Consider the following 17,262-nt stretch of genomic DNA (forward strand, 5'->3'; position numbering starts at 1 on the left):
GTAAAAGACAGCTCTTAGCTGGGCGGGGGGAACTGGGTTTGTGCTGGAAAGAGGTGCTTCTGGTCCCCTTGTTTCTGTTTCCTCCATGAAGGAGGGAGACACCTGCTGAGAACGTGTCAGAATACGTGGAGAGAGAAGCTGAAGGGCCGAAGAGACCAGAGAGCGTTTGGAAAAGTCCTGTAGAGGCTGGAGAGGGAGACGGTAGCAGAAAGAAAAGATAAAGAAGGCCAGCCCACAAAGTGACCTGGCTAACTAACCATTTCACTCAGTTACCACTTCAGTTAGGTGTGCGGGATTTGGGGGATCATGTCATTAATACAATGATCACCATTAATCCCAATGACCGCCACTTTGCTTTTGAGCGAAAGTTGTGTTGTGTGATCATTGTTTATCATGGCGCATATTGAAAGGAAACCTTGCATAGGGGTTTTGCCTCCTGTGGGGCAAGGTGGCAAAGTCAAAAGCCAAAGCATTACTGACTTGGTGACTGCCCTAAGCCTTCCCAAGGCTCAGAGCGGGGCTGCCCAGTGCTATACAGAGGAGCTTTCATGTTTCGTAGGGAAATGAAGAATTCATTGATATCTATTTCTTCATAAAAAAGAAAGATCAAAACACTGGAGAACATCACACATTCAAACTGAATTCAGGGAGACACAGCATGATTCCTTTGGAGGAAAAAAGGAGCAAATGGAAGAGTATACAGTCAGACACAAGCTGAGAAGGAGTTTGCCTGAACACTTCTTCTCAGATACACATTGAAGACCAGCATTTTGTATGTTTGACAAAATACAAGGGTTCAGTTGGACAGGGGTTGTAATCTGTTTTTATACATTTTCAACATAGCTTTGTGAGAAAATAAAAATTTAGTTTTGTATTAGCATTCATTTTTCCTACAACCAGATATATTAAGAATTATAATTTTAAATAATTCATTATGTTTTCAAACATGAGAGCAACACTTTAGCATTGTAAACAGCTCAAATGATACAAATGTAATGGAATAAAGATCGAAAATTCCCTTTGTTCTTTTGCTTTTACTCTTCGTTTGTTTTTTGGCTCTTCTGGGTCTTCGTTCCCACATGGCTTTTCTCTAGTCACGGTGCCGGGGCTTCTCACTGCAGTGGCTTTGGGCTCTAAGGTGTGTGTGGGCTCAACAGTTGTGACACATGGATTTCGTTGCTCTGCGGCACGTGGGATCTTCCTGGATCAAGGATCAAACTCATGTCTCCCGCATTGGCAGGCTGATTCTTTACCACTGAGCCACCAGAGATGAGATCAGATCAGATCAGATCAGTCGCTCAGTCGTGTCTGACTCTTTGCGACCCCATGAATCGCAGCACGCCAGGCCTCCCTGTCCATCACCAACTCCCGGAGTTCACTCAGACTCACGTCCATCGAGTCAGTGATGCCATCCAGCCATCTCATCCTCTGTCGTCCCCTTCTCCTCCTGCCCCCAATCCCTCCCAGCATCAGAGTCTTTTCCAATGAGTCAACTCTTCGCACGAGGTGGCCAAAGTACTGGAGTTTCAGCTTTAGCATCATTCCTTCCAAAGAAATCCCAGGGCTGATCTCCTTCAGAATGGACTGGTTGGATCTCCTTGCAGTCCAAGGGACTCTCAAGAGTCTTCTCCAACACCACAGTTCAAAAGCATCAATTCTTTGGTGCTCAGCCTTCCTCACAGTCCAACTGTCACATCCATACATGACCACAGGAAAAACCATAGCCTTGACTAAACAGACCTTTGTTGGCAAAGTAATATCTCTGCTTTTTAATATGCTATCTAGGTTGGTCATAACTTTTCTTCCAAGGAGTAGGCATCTTTTAATTTCATGGCTGCAGTCACCATCTGCAGTGATGGTGCCCCATCACTCTTCTGGAGCCCCAAAAGATAAAGTCTGACACTGTTTCCACTGTTTCCCCATCTATTTGCCATGAAGTGATGGGACCAGATGCCATGATCTTCGTTTTCTGAATGTTGAGCTTTAACCCAACTTTTTCACTCTCCACTTTGACTTTCATCAAGAGGCCTTTTAGTTCCTCTTCACTTTCTGCCATAAGGGTGGTGTCATCTGCATATCTGAGGTTATTGATATTTCTCCCAGCAATCTTGACTCCAGCTTGTGTTTCTTCCAGTCCAGCGTTTCTCATGATGTACTCTGCATATAAGTTAAATAAACAGGCTCCTTTATTGTTCTGAAAACCCCAGATAAACTTCTTCAGTCTGCACATCTCTGAAAAGCATTTGCTCTGTCTTCCAGATGCAGGACAACACTGAGCAGGCACGCACACGTCAGCTGCAACTAGGCACGCAAGTGTGTGTTTCCATACACACATGCGTATTTTAATTTATATATATATATGAATTTATTGAGGTGTGTATTACATATCACCCAGTATTTATTGTCCTCAGCCTTCGGGGTTTTTTTGTCGTGGTTGATATAGGATAGACCTATCACCATATCAGTATACCTAAATTGATCTCACTCTTCCTAATATCTGAATAGTATTTCATTAGCTGGAGGTAACATACTTTAATTATTCTCCGACTGGTGGACTTTTAATAATTTTCCTCACTTCCTTCCTTTCTTCCTTCCTTCTGTCCTTCTCTCCTTCCTTCTTTCCTAGGTTATAAGTGGAAATCAAATAATGTAACGCTGAAGTGAAATTGCAGAATTCTAAATATATTTAAAAGAACAAATAGAAAAGATTTTAACATTCAATAGACTTGCTCGATGGAGGCAAGAGAAGGAAGGAGAAAGAAGAAGTTGCAAGCTGATTTTGTTTTCTGTGAGAGGAGCAGTTACATATTGCCCCACTGGTGAGGGAGTATGGTGTTATTAAAAAAAAAATGTTAGCATAATGATGATATATTCTGTTGCTCTTTCTTCTCAGGGATTTGGGGAGCTATGAGCCAGAATAAAGACCAAATATATACTTCTCATATATTTGGTCATCTGAATGACCAAATATATGTTTTTCCTATAAATTACACTATTACACTGTAGAATATATAGACCAAGAATGAGCCTTAGGGTAAACTGTGGACTTCGGGTGATATTGATGTTTTACTCTAGGTTCACTGATTGTAACAAATGCACCTCTCTGCTGGATGGTGTTGATGGGGGCGTTAGGGTGTTTGGGAGGGCAAGGGTTATTTGGGGATTCTGTACTTTCTACTGAGTTTTGCTGTGAGCCCCAAACATAAAGTTTACTTTTAAAAATGAGGTAATTTGTGCAATAAATTGTATGATCACCTTATGAGGGCAATGGCACCCCACTCCAGTACTCTTGCCTGGAAAATCCATGGACAGAGGAGCCTGGTAGGCTGCAGTCCATGGGGTTGCTAAGAGTCAGACACAACTGAGCGACTTCACTTTCACTTTTCACTTTCATGCATTGGAGAAGGAAATGGCAACCCACTCCAGTGTTCTTGCCTGGAGAATCCCAGGGACGGGGGAGCCTGGTGGGCTGCCGTCTATGGGGTCGCACAGAGTCGGACACGACTGAAGTGAGTTAGCATTAGCATTAGCATGTATTCTCCACCATATTCTTCTTCATTTTAGTATTAGAAGATCACAATATGTCTCTGGAGATAGGACTTCCTAGTAAGAGATTGTTTCTAGTTTCCCTTGAAGCCTGTAGCCCCAGGAACACTGAGCGTAAGTTTATTGCCTAAGAAGATGTCAAATTAAGAAAAACTAAATTTTAATAATGCCTGGATACTTATATACTATGCTTCAAAATGTGGTATAATTAATATGTGTGATCTTCACAAAGTCATTAATACCAAGTATGTGATTGTAAATATTTCACAGGCGAGGAGATGGAAGCCACACCATTCATGATATACCACTGAAGACCTCACATCTATCCATTCTTATGCCAGGGCTTAAATTCATGTTAGTTTGTCTCTAAAGACTGTGCCATTAACAACAATGCTATCGTGTGTCTCAAAGTTACAGGATAGTTTATACAGAATTCCATGTAACTTAACACAATATAGTTATACATCAAGAGAAGCAAGTCAACACATGGTTCTCCCGTAATACTTTAAAAGGTGGTACAGTTTGGTTACCCTGACAAGGTCAGTTTTCAGGTGTGTGGACGGTATAAAAAAAGGAAACAAAAGTCAGGGGGGAAAATCTAGCTTTGGTTCATTTGTGCAAAACCAAGTCTGTAAAACTGAAGAGTTTCTGTTACCACATATGACTGTCAGTTTACTCCTACTGAGGGTAAGTCTGTTTGCAATCCTGACTGAAATATGCTGCTTGAGTAGCTCAGTCAACTTTCTTATTAAGATGTGTGTGTCTTCCACACAGCCAAATGACTCTTCAATACCAGTTCAACTCAGTTCTGACACCGTCTACTTGGAGGCAGTACCAGATGCCACGGGTTAAGGGCACAGTCCCACAGGACTGCTCCCCCCACTTCAGAAAGCCAGTGAAGGTTGAAGTTGTTACCTGTCCTTCTGACTAACTGGCTGTAGATTGGAGGTTGCCATGACCTCTTCCTCAAGTTCGATTACTTTGCTAAAGTGGATCACAAAAAGCAGAAAGCATTTGAGCTATTAGAGTCCCAGTTTCTTACAAAAGAATCGAATCCAGGAACAGTCAGATGGAGGAGACGCTCAGGGCAAGGTGTAGGGGTGGGGCGCAGATTTTCCAGACTCTTCCTGGGGCCAATCTCCTGGCACCTCCAAATTCTCACCAGCCTGGAAGCTCTAGAACCTGGTCTCTAGGTTTTATGGAGGCTTCATTGCATGGGCATGGCTAACTAGCCGATTGATGTCTGGCAACTGATTTAACCTCCAGCTCCTCTCCCATCCCTGGAAATTTAAGTTCAGAGTGGGCTTCCCTGGTGGCTCAGATGGTAAAGAATCTGCCTGCAACATAGGAGCTGCTGGAGGTGCAAGTTCAATCTCTGTGTTGGGAAGATCCCCTGGAGAAGCGAGTGGCTACCCACCCCAGTATTTTCGCCTGGGAATCCCATAGACAGAGGAGCCTGGCGAGCTTTCCAGTCCATGGGATCACAAAGAGTTGGACAAGACTGAACAAACTTTCACTTTCCCTCCCCCTTCCCAAAAGACAGCTGTACGTATCTAAGAGCAGGATATTCATAAATATTTCAGCTATAATAAGATATAAACAAACTTTAAATGTTTATATTGCTGCTGAAGCTCCAGTATTTTGGTCATTTTATGCGAACAGATGACTCACTGGGCAAAAAGAGAAGAGGGTGTCAGAGGATAAGATGGCTGGACTCTTGAGAGTCCCTTGGACTGCAAGGAGATCCAACCAGTCCATTCTGAAGGAGATCAGCCCTGGGATTTCTTTGGAAGGAATGATGCTAAAGCTGAAACTCCAGTACTTTGGCCACCTCGTGTGAAGAGTTGCCTCATTGGAAAAGACTCTGATGCTGGGAGGGATTGGAGGCAGGAGGAGGAGGGGACGACAGAGAATGAGATGGCTGGATGGCATCACCGACTCGATGGATGTGAGTCTGAGTGAACTCCGGGAGTTGGTGATGGACAGGGAGGCCTGGTGTGCTGCGATTCATGGGGTCGCAAAGAGTCAGACACGACTGAGCGACTGAACTAACTAACTAACACAAAGAGAGAAAGACAATCTTTTCTCTCAACATATTGGGAAGTAAAACTAGAATAACTTGGATGTGAATAAAATAAACTTTTACCCCTGTGTATGGCATACAGTTCCCTATTTCTTTCCATGTCTCATATTTTTTAACTTTTTATTTTATATTGGAGCATAGTTGATTAACAATGCCGTATTAGTTTCAGATGTACAACAAAGTGATTCAGGTATACATATAAATGTACCTATTCCTTTTCAAATTCTTTGAAAATTCATCATTTTTTTGGTTGTTGAAAACTAGATATTTTAGATAACATACGGTAATACATATGAATCCTCTCCAATCAAGGGCTTGCTGCAATTGCTACTGTTTATTTGTTTAGTGACCAGTGTGGACTAATTCTGTGGAGTCTGATTTTCCCACAGTATGCAGATTTTGATGATATTGCTTAATTTTTTATTTTTTAATCTGACTTCCTAGGGGTCATCCTTGAGTAAGCATAGCTTAGTAGTCAGACAATAACTGATCAGATGTTTAGCTTAAACATATTGACTAAGTAAGGATTTCACCTTTATCTCCAGAACAGTGTGTGGCCTGGGGAAATGCTTACAAAATTCAGGAAATTTACAAGTCTGCTCCACATTTAGCCAAGGACTGGTGTCTCTCTCCGCTTTCTCTGATGGAGCAGTTGTGCGCATATCCATTGACTTCTGACCACTAGCAACAAGGGGCATCCTAGTGGGCACCTTTGGGCTGCCTGCCCCTGTCTCCAAATCGCCCTGTTACATGGCTGGCTGAGCTGCCATTTTCTCACTTGCCCCAAATAGTACCAGCTAGAGATGCAGGTCTTCCGGGATGGCGTATATAATAAACATATACTCTCTGTTGCAGTCTATGATGTCACTGGGGCCAGATTTTTCCAAGCTCTGAGTTCCCTCCAGGCAGCAAAACCTCCAGTCCAGGGGGGTTTTGGTTGGCCGCCCAGCCTGCAACTTCTGAGCCAGGGCGCGAGAGAGGAGCCAGGGGGCAGTCACTCTTTTTACTGAATAAACATTTCTCAAGAGTATACTCTTTGACCCATTTCCAGAAACTATAAATGCTTTTGTAGTTTTGCGGGTTTGTTTTTTTCCCCCCATTTACTTCTATCTTTGGGGAAAGATTATGTTCAGGTTTTCTCATAGCCATTCTTAAAGTCCTTCCTAAACAAAATGACTTTGAAATATAACCTTCTCAAGATTTTCAGGAAGCTTTATCTGAAAAACTTATTCTTGACTAGATTTTCAAAATGTCTACAAATATGAAAACTATCAAGAAGGAACTTAATTCTTTGCGTCTCTTTAAGGGGAACATATAACTGTCAGATTGATGCTGTGTTAAAATGAAGACTGATGGCCTTCACCTGGCTGGCCCTGAAACAGCTCACTTCCTGGCCAGCAAGAAGAAAGAAGGGGCTTCATCTCTCCTCCTCAGGGGTCCATTTCTGAACCCTTCAAACTGGGAAACTTAGTGTGACCACAAAGAAGTTGCACAGCTATTAATAGCATTGTGCTCAAATATCAAATGATGGATTCAGAGTATTAACGTGAAAACACCGATCAGATATTATTTAGAGATTTCACATTCCTCTGTGTGAACTTTGATATTTACCAAAAGGGTTTCGCTGCACTGGCTTCCTGGCAATGCACGGAATTCACAGTCATGCTCATAACTGTAAATGAAGCAGCACCGGGAGGAGCAGCTTCACTGCAGGGCCAGTTTCAATTACACGCTGCTGGCGTAACTGGCATGTTGCTTTTAACTCATGTCCTTCTAATCTTATGGATTTCTTCTGTGGGGGGACAAGGTAAGTTGAAAGCCTGAATACAGCTCTGAATATTGAGTTCCTCTCTCAAATGTGTGTGTTGTGTGTACGTATGTTTATAAATGAATACAGGGGTGGAAATATTGGGAATAAGGGATCATCATTTTTGTTTTTAATGAAAATATTTTCTAATATGCAATTAAGGGAAAATAGAATGAAACAATTTTTCTATGTTCTTTAAGTTATGATATATAAGTAGCCACCAAATACAAAATCTGGAGAGAAACTGAATGTTGAAAAATCTGCTTATGATAAAGGTAAGAAGGTAAAGTGCCAATGTCAGTCTGCCTGAAGGCTGCGATGCCAATGCCATGGGCCAGGAAAAGTACACCAAGGAAACCCGGACACCTGCGATATGTTTGAATTTTCATAGATGTTTTAAATTTAAGATTTGAATATTATTAAATTCAGGGATTTCCTATTTCAATCTAATCATCACTTGACAAAGAAAAATCTTTTTTTTTTTTTACTAAAATATAATTTGACATAAAACAGTTTCAGGTGTACTACAGAGTAATTTGACGTTTGCATACATACATTATGAAGTGGTCATCGTGATAATTCTCATAACAATCTGTCCCCATACAAAGGTATTACAATAGTATCGATTCTATCCTTTATGCTGTATATTACATCCCCGTGGCTTATTTATTTTCTAACGGGAAGTTTGTTCCTCTTAATGTTCTTCACCTGTTTCACCTGCCCACCCTCCGCCTTCCTCATCTCTGGCAACCACACGTTTGTTTTATGACGAGCCTGCTTTTCTTCTGTCTTGTTTCTTTTTGTTTTGCTTTCTAGATTTTGAAATCTTCACATGTAAGTGGGGTCATACAGGTTTTTCTCTGTCTGACTTATTTCAGTTAGTAGAATGCTCTCCACGTCCATCCATGTTGTCACAAATGGCAAGATTTCCTTTTTTATGGTTGAGTAATATCCCATGGTATACACAAATACCACATCTTCTTTACCCATTCATTTCTCTGTGGACACTTAGGTTGCTTTCAACTCTTGGCTATTATAAATAGTACTGCTATGAAGTTTGAGATACATTTATCTTTCTGAATTAGTGTCATCTCTTTTAATGAAACTATAGAGCATATCCTTATTTTCATATGTAATAAAACTAGTGAGATACCAATAAATTATTTGCTTCTTCTGAGCTTTTCAGCAAGGTTTAATATGAAAAAAAATTGTACACCACTTCTCCTTTAATAAAAAATACTATGTCTCACAGTATTTCAAAAAATGTCACATCTTGTTTTGTGTTGAAATAAAATCTATCACATCTGAGTAATTGCAAATGAAATACCGGGTAAGATCTAGGGTAACTGATTAAACTGTATGTGGAAATGGGATTTTAGTCATGTGCTTTACCGTTTGATTTTCACAAAGTATTTATTTTGCTCTTTTGATGCTAATTTTTGCACATAGTTGTTCTCTTTGGGAAAATCTCTTCAGTCCTAACATAAGAAAAAATAAGAACTATAAAATTCCTTCCTTTTATGATCCACCATTATAAAAGTTGCAAAACATTATTTCTACAGACTTGAAAGTTACTCTAGTTTCTTTATATATTTTTCATAGAATATAATCAGAGGACTATAGTTAGCTAATGGGAAAAAAGTATTTTTCTCCAATAACAGATATTGCTTAGTCGATTAAAAATACCAACTTCTCTGGTTAGCCTGAAGTAAGGATTAGACCTTTACAACATCCTGAAAAACTGTATGTATGGGTGTATTTGATTCTTTTTAACCTATGTGTCTGTTAAATATTGTTTTGAACACCATGGAGAATGGACATTAAGAGAGGATTTCTAAATTGAGGGAGGAGAAGCAGAAGAAGATGAATATAAAATGTAGTCATGTGTAGAATTTTGACAACCTGAAATCTAAGGGGCTTCCCAGGTGGTTCAGTTGTAAAGAGCCCGCCTGCCAAGCAAGAGATGCAGGTTCCGTCCCTGGGTTGAGAAGATCTCCTGGAGAAGGAAATGGCAACCCGCTCCAGTATTCCTGCCTGGGAAATCCCATGGCCAGAGGAGCCTGGCAGGCTATAGTTCATGGGGTTGCAAAGAGTTGGACATGACTTAGTGGCTGCACAATGACAGCATTGTATAAAAAGTGTAAAAAGATGTTCGAGCTTCAATCTACTCTCCTAGAACTTTTAGAGAAACTCTATCAAAAGTTGTATAGATATTAAGTCAGGAGTCCCCAGTGTCCGGGATCTAATGCCTGATGATATCTGGTGGAGCTGATGCAATAATAACAAAAATAAAGTGCATAATAAGTGTAATGCACTTGAATCATTCCCAAATCATCACCCCTCACCCCCAGCCATGGAAAAACTGTCTTCCACAAAAGCAGTTCCTTGTGCCAAAAAGGCTGGGGACTGCTGTACAGTTAAGTGATTCGTGAGTTTGTGTTGGTGCTGGAGAAGACTCTTGAGAGTCTCTTGGATTCTAAAGAGATAAAATCAGTCAATCCTAAAGGAAATCAACCCTGACTATTCTTTGGAAGGACTGATGCTGAAGCTGAAACTCCAAAACTGGTCACCTGATGAGAAGAGCCCATTCCTTGGAAAAGACCCTAAGGCAGGGAAAGATTGAAGGCAGGGGGAGAAGAGGGTGACAGAGGATGAGATGGTTAGGTAGCATCACCAACTCAATGGAGGTGAACTTGAGCAAGCTCTGGGAGAGAGTGAAAGACTGGGAATCCATGGGGTTGCAGAGTCAGACATAACTTAGCAACTGAACAGCAACAACAGCTGTTTATTTGCCTATTGAGAAACTGGCCAGAGTGTGAAAGAAGCACTCTAACACTTGCATAATTCAACATTCTTCATGCTTTCAGTAGTAAAATATTTATCAAACCCTATACTGTGCAGCAACAAGTTCAAAAGAAAACGAAAACTCCGTGTCTCATTACAATGCACAGGGTCCTGTGAGGAAAGCAAACCATGCAAATAAGTAGATTGCAAGATTGTGTGTGTGTGTGTGTGTCCTGTAGGAAATGTGCTCACAAGGTTTTATCAGAATGTCAAGGCTTGAGAAATCACTTTCTCCTTTTGCAGTGGGTGACTGGATAAAGGAGATCTACGAAAAGCAGTTATTGAGTGAGTGCCAATGCTGAGGTACCAGAGTATTTGCTAAACGTTGAAGAATGAACTTTGAAGGGCGGTAAAATAGGGACATTTGGAGGATGGAAGCAAGGTTATTCTACATAGCAAAGAATACGTAGGTTAAAATCTATGGAAATCGACTACTATAGTTTGACAGGCAGACAAGAAATATCTGTAAAAGAATTATGGGAGGTACTACATCAGTGAAAGCTTCCCTGCTGGCTCAGATGGTAAAGAATCTGGCTGTAACGCAGGAGATCCGGATTCCATCCCTGGGTTGGGAAAATCCCCTGGAGAAGGAAATGGCAGCTCACTACAGATTCTTGCCTGGAGATTCCAATGGACAGAGGAGCCTAGTGGGCTACAGTCTATGGGGTCCCAAAGAGCGACTGACACTGAGGGACTAACACTTCGACTTTCACTGTCAGTGTGTGAGGGTTTTGTTTTTTTCCTCCTCCAAAACCATCTAATGTAAAATTTTAGACACTTAGATAAGCAACTTCAGGTTTCACAAGTGAAATACTATGGGAATTACTAGCTTCAAATATTGTGCAACGTTGAAAATCACCTCTAGATAAGCGGAAAGGGGAAATTTCCCTGGTTAATTTGTGAGCTGAGTTTCTGGAAGTTGCTTTTTTCTTTTTCCAAATAAAGAGAAAACAAACAAACAAAACACTTCATCTTCAATGTACCAGGAAAATACAGACAAGACAGAGACTTCAGGTGGAGTTACCTAGGACTAGGATGCAGAGTAGAGAAAGGAGGTGAGTGGAGATGCCAGCACGTCCTGTACACCAGCGAGGTCTTACTGCTGTCCCAGTCTGCTGGCTCTCAACCTGTGGGAGATTTTCTTCTTGAAGATACTGCAAAGGACGTTATATTTCACATGACTCCAACATCTACATTGCACCTTCACTGACAATGTGCTGTGTGCTAAATCGCTCAGTCGTGTCACTTTTTGCAACCCTATGGACTGTAGCCTGCCAGGCTCCTCAGTCCATGGGATTCTCCAGGCAAGAATACTGGAGTGGGCTGCCATTCCTTCCTCCAGGGGATCTTCCTGACCCAGGGATCGAGCCTGAGTCTTTTATGTTTCCTCCACTGGTAGACGGGTTCTTTACCACTAGCGCCGGTACTCACCATTACAGATCTTTCTTTGTTCTTAACTAATTAGGACACTGGAGGGCATTAAGCTAAAGGAATTTAAGCTAGCTGAAAGAAAAAAATATTGATAAGATGATTAAAATATGATTTAATGATTCATAAATGTAGATTCATATTTAATTCTTCAGCTTTGTTTTATTTTTCCCAGGGAGACATTGTGATTTTCCAAAAATAAACCATGGAATTCTGTACAATGAAAAGAAATACAAGGCATCTTTCCCAGTTTCTCTTGGGAAAATTTTCTATTATTCCTGTGAATATAATTATATGCCTCCTTCAAAATACTTTTGGACTCCCATAACATGCACAGAGGGCGGATGGTCACCGACTCCAAAGTGTCTCAGTGAGTAAAGGCCTGATGGGGGTGACGCGTTCGGGGAGTGGAGAAGGATGCGGCAGCGGGATTCACAAGGTCTTGATAGACAGTCCCAGGGACGAGGACTAGAGGAGCCAGCAAAGATGAGAGATGCAGTCCTTCATGTTTTGAGAAGCCTTTTTTGAAAACCAAAGGAAGAATGAATATATGAACTTTCTTTCATGTTGTAAGTTTTAAAACTGATCATTAATATATTTCACTCCTAATATTTATGTCCTAATATTCATTTGTTATCAGCCTGGTCATAATTTTTTCTTTAAAAAAAGTCTTTGTACATATCCATTCTCTTTTGAAATGTACATTCTCTTGAATATTGAGAGGATCACATCTCCACTTTTACATTTTCCATAGATCACTTTTTTTGTGCCTAAAGTTATGTCTATATTAATCCTTCAATAAATGTGAAGAGCGTACTCAGGAGGTAACAAGTGTACTAAAACAAAAACAATGGGGGGGAAGAATAAATGAGCGGACAAAGGTAATAATAATGGTCTTTCTACAAAAAAATCTTTATGAAAATTAAGAGAGAAACATATTAAAACACTATTTATACCTAGAAAAGCATATAAAAATAAAATATTTTATTATAAAAATCATAGAACAATGGAGTGAAATGTTAATTTTCTTTTGTGTATGAAACATATATGAAAAGTATATATTTCATCAATACAGCAGCAAAACCTAAATTCTTTTAAAATTTTATTTTCATACCTAATTTTAGCTTTGAAAGTTTTCCATTAAAAAATATTGTAAAGTGCAAATGTATTTTACTATTGTTTTACCACTTCCATCTGGTACATTAAACAACTTTTGGTCCTTAGGAGTGTGTTTCTTTCCTTTTGTGGAAAACGGTCAATCTGCATCTTCGGGACAAATATACCTGGAAGGCGCCACTGTGCAAATTACCTGCAATAAGGGCTACAGTCTCCCGGATAACCAGGGCAGCATTACCTGTGCTGAAGGGGGCTGGTCCTCCCCTCCGGAATGCATCTCCACCAGTAAGTGAAATGCCATCTTCTCTAATCCTGGAATATGTTGTGATTTTTTAAAAAAAGAAATAAATCTATTGTCACATCTTAAGTTGAGATTTCACCACTTGCTTTTATTTTACACATTTGTTTTTCAGTTACAGTTGTCTCTGAAGGGATGTACAAGTGGCATAGTCTGCCTGCCTACATGAATCAAATGTATTTAATAAAAACAAGCATTGAACAAGAGTACAAACACTTGAGGACAGTACCTTTATGTTAAAGTAACACCCACTTTCTGTGTTCGGTGCATTAAAATTATCATGTTAGCTGAGAATAAATATCTAGAAAACTAAAATATTAAAAAGAAAAAAGTCCAGTACCAGTTAAAATGTCTTATAACTAAGACAATTGTTAATAATTAACCTTTTGTGTTCATATTAAATTCACATGCTTGATTCAATAAACAATTTCTAGGTTTTAAAAATTTTGTACTTGTGAGAGTTATGTCTGTCACTGATTTAAAATCTGGAAAACAATTCATTTGGAAACTCTATAACATGGCAGCATCTTCCAGACCTCTGGAATCATAATAATAATTTATAATCATCTTTCCAGTTTCCTATCGTAACTCTATGCCTGCACGGTGTATTCAAGGAGGCATAAAAACTTCTCTAGCTCTTTCTCATCATAGCGCCAATTCTTTGTTAGCCCTATAAATTCTAGCTGCCAAGGCCTCCAAAACCCTCATCGCCCTCTTCTCATCTCAGAGAAACCACAGGACTCTGCCTGGCTTCTCCTCCCTGGGAGCTGGGACGCTCACAGTGATGTGCTCTGGGGTTTGGGCTTTGTTTATCTCCCTTCTCTTGATCATCACGGACCTGCACTGTCGTTTCCAGTTTCCTGGAAATGCGTTTTGTCCAGTTTTCTAGCTTTTTAACCAGTGGGAAGAAATGCTGACACCAGCTACTTCATCTTACAGGAAGTGGAGTCTTCTGGTATGCTTTTAAAAGAAGCAATTATGCTATCAAAATCATTCCACATCTTCAATATTTAATCTTTTAGGAAACAGACTCTAAAACAGCTTGAATGACAACAGTGTTTCCGTAAACAGTGAGGCCATGGTTTCTTACAATTACAGAGGGCTTAAACATGACCAATATTTGCCAAAAACATAAAATAAAAGAACAAATCTATTGACATCATATCTGAAATGTCCAGTGACCGAACAGGGCTCACATTGTATAAGCTTATGGTACAAATGTCCCATATGTACAAATGTTCGTATGTTCCAAACGTTCACTTATGGTACAAATGTTTTTGCAACCCATTTGATGGGGTGATGGCAACCAAAGTCTAAGAATTGAATTTCAAAACCTGACAACTCCGTTTGAGTACAGCAAACTCTCAAGGAAATCCAAACCAGTGTAGAAACTTAAGCAAAGGGCTCAATTTGTTGCAAATCATTCATAATTCTTTATAGGAAATTATTAAATAACTGAATTGGATTTCTCTTGGGCATAACAAAACTCTCCAGCCAGAGTTCTTTCCTCACTTTTTCTAGAGCAACACACTTATTTTTAATGTGCCTTATTCTATGTAAAATATTTTATATAGTTTCCTAAAATATTTTCTTTGAGGATTTAATAAACTAACAATGTGGATTGCAAGAATAATTCTAGGCTGTGGTTTTCCTGAAAGGAGGTTTATGTTTTTCTTTTTCTTTCATTGATTTATTATGAAAAATTTTAATAAATTTTTATATTTTCCTTTTTTTTCCAGAAAAATGTTTAAAAACAGATATTGTAGTTGCCAATGGGTTTTTGTCTGAGTCAGAATATGCTTATTCTGTGAATAAAGAAACACAATATAAGTGTAAACCAGGATATACAACAGCAGATGGAAAAACGTCAGGGACAGTTCAGTGTTTGCAAGGTGGATGGTCAAGTCAACCCACTTGTATTAGTAAGTAATTTTATACTTTACTATGCATCTTTCTGAACCCACAACATGGAAGTTTACTTCAACCTTTTTTTTTTTTGCTTCTTCAGAGATTAGATGGCACCATGTAAAATGATGTCAAACTCATTTTTAAAAATATATTGATAAAATACAGGAATACTTCTATACCACATTGATTTAACTTCTTTGGTTATGTTTTTCCATGTCTCCAAAGGAGATAATCCTTCTCTTAAGTCTATTTTTTTTCCCCTAGAATAAATGCCATTATTTTGAAAATGGAAAAAAAAATCTAATTAGATTTACAAAGCTTTGTGCCTGCATCCTCAGTCATCTCCAACTCTTTGCAACCCTATGTGCTATAGCCCATCAGGCTCCTCTGTCCCTGGGATTATCCAGGCAAAACTACTGGAGTGGGTTGCCATGTTCTACGCCATTACAGAGCTTCAGGCAAAGCTGAATTTATTTGAGACTGAGATCTTTGTACATTTATCCTTCGCCATCTTCAAATTCTCAGTCTCCTGTAGTTGATTTCTTATTCCTTGTAATACAAGTCGTGAGTCCGAGGAATAAGCTTCATCCATGGTGTAGTGATCCAAGGACACTAATACTCAGCTCTTTTCAATCCATGATCTGATGCTCAGAGAAGGAACAGGTCTAGAAATATTTGTAATTTGTGAATATTTGAGAGGTATGGATAGGTTTCAGGTTCTGGTTTCTAGGAAACTTACACTAACAATGGATTTCGGATTTTTACAGTTTCTCTTAGGGATAAAAAATGAAACATCAGTACTCTATAATCAAGTTAAGAGGCATAGGAAAAAACCTTAAATTTGGTAGAATTTGAAATTACATAGGACTTCCTTGGTGGCTTACATGGTAAAGAATCTGCCTGCAGTGCAGGAGACCTGAGTTTAATCCCTGGGTCAGGAAGAACTCCTGGAGAAGGAAATAGCAACCCACTCCAGAATTCTTGCCTGGGAAGTCTCATGGACAGAGGAGCCTGATGGGCTACAGTCCATGGATTTGCAAAGAGTCAGACAAGACTGAGTGACTAAAACTTTCACTTCTCTTAGGCAGAGGAGCTCTCCAAATGATGAAAATATGCTTATATTATTCTTATATTTTTATAAAATAAATATGAAATTTATTTTAAGCAACTGGATGCGTAAAAATTTGCATTTGGTGCCAGCTGTCTTTGTGAGTAATCAGCCAGGGATAAAGAAGCAGACAACACAGGGACCATTTTTTACTTATTTATGTAAGTGATTTTTAGATAATTTGATAATTAAGAAAGGAATGTGTACGTAAATACAGTTTTTACTTTTTAGTAATTATATCAGAAGAACAAGTTACCACTAGCTGCTCCTCTTCTTTAAATGCATACTTAACTTTTCAAAATTGCATACATTAAAGCAATAAAATAATGGAATAAACGAGCTAATCACAAAAACGACATTGATGCTAGTAAATGTAAAAAATGAAGTTAAAAAAAATTACATGAAGTTTCAAATTTATTAGGTGAAATTATTTCAAGGTGTTTGAAGTCAGGAAAGTGGGCTAGTGATTGGAAGGGGTCATAGAAGACTTTGTAAATGTGACTAATAATTCTTCACCTGGAGGGTAATTATAGAGGTGTGTTGCTTTTGTAATAATTTTCTGAATTTACACTGCTTACATTCCTCTACAAGCTTTTTCTACTTCAGTAAGTTCATTAGAATGTGGCATTAGAAGACAGTTTCCCAGGAACACTTTCACATCTCGGGTGGTCCAGGCTTTCTGAACAAAGACCACTGGCAGACTTGGGTAAAGGATGATTAAACAGCAAAGACACCTTGGAAGTTAGAAGCAATGTGTACCTCCAGCAAGATTTAGGGACTTCTCTCTAGGGTTATTTGCTAACATTCCAGAGTAGTAAAAACCTAGGGACCTTCCTCTCTCTCCTGAGGCAGAAGAGATCAGTATGCCAATTACCATATAAGAACTGGTCTAATAATTTTGAGGTTCCTTTCCTATGGACTTCCGTGGTAGCTCAAATGGTAAAGCATCTGCCGACAATGTGGGAGACCCTGGTTCGATCCCTGGCTTGGGAAGATTCTCTAGAGAAGGAAAGAGCAACCCACTCCAGTACACTTGCCTGAAAAATCCCATGGACAGAGGAGCCTGGTGGGCTACAGTCCACGGGGCCGCAAAGAGCCAGACAAGACTGAGAGACTTCACTTAC

At 39.5% G+C, this 17,262-nt stretch overlaps 1 protein-coding gene across 3 annotated transcripts in view; it reads left to right on the plus strand.

Annotated features, from left to right (window-relative positions):
- Positions 1-7,297: 7,297 nt before the first annotated feature.
- Positions 7,298-17,262, plus strand: part of CFHR5 (complement factor H related 5) — a 33,863-nt gene continuing 23,898 nt past the window's right edge. For all 3 annotated transcript variants that reach the window (XM_005217415.5, XM_010813621.4, XM_015475310.3), the window contains exons 1-4: positions 7,298-7,436; positions 11,884-12,078; positions 12,933-13,109; positions 14,862-15,044. In XM_005217415.5, coding sequence (XP_005217472.3) covers positions 7,379-7,436; positions 11,884-12,078; positions 12,933-13,109; positions 14,862-15,044 — 613 coding nt within the window. In that variant the 5' untranslated portion in view covers positions 7,298-7,378. The remainder of the gene's footprint in view (positions 7,437-11,883; positions 12,079-12,932; positions 13,110-14,861; positions 15,045-17,262) is intronic.

This window comes from Bos taurus, chromosome 16 (genome assembly GCF_002263795.3).
Source record: "Bos taurus isolate L1 Dominette 01449 registration number 42190680 breed Hereford chromosome 16, ARS-UCD2.0, whole genome shotgun sequence".
Taxonomy (NCBI): domain Eukaryota; kingdom Metazoa; phylum Chordata; class Mammalia; order Artiodactyla; family Bovidae; genus Bos; species Bos taurus.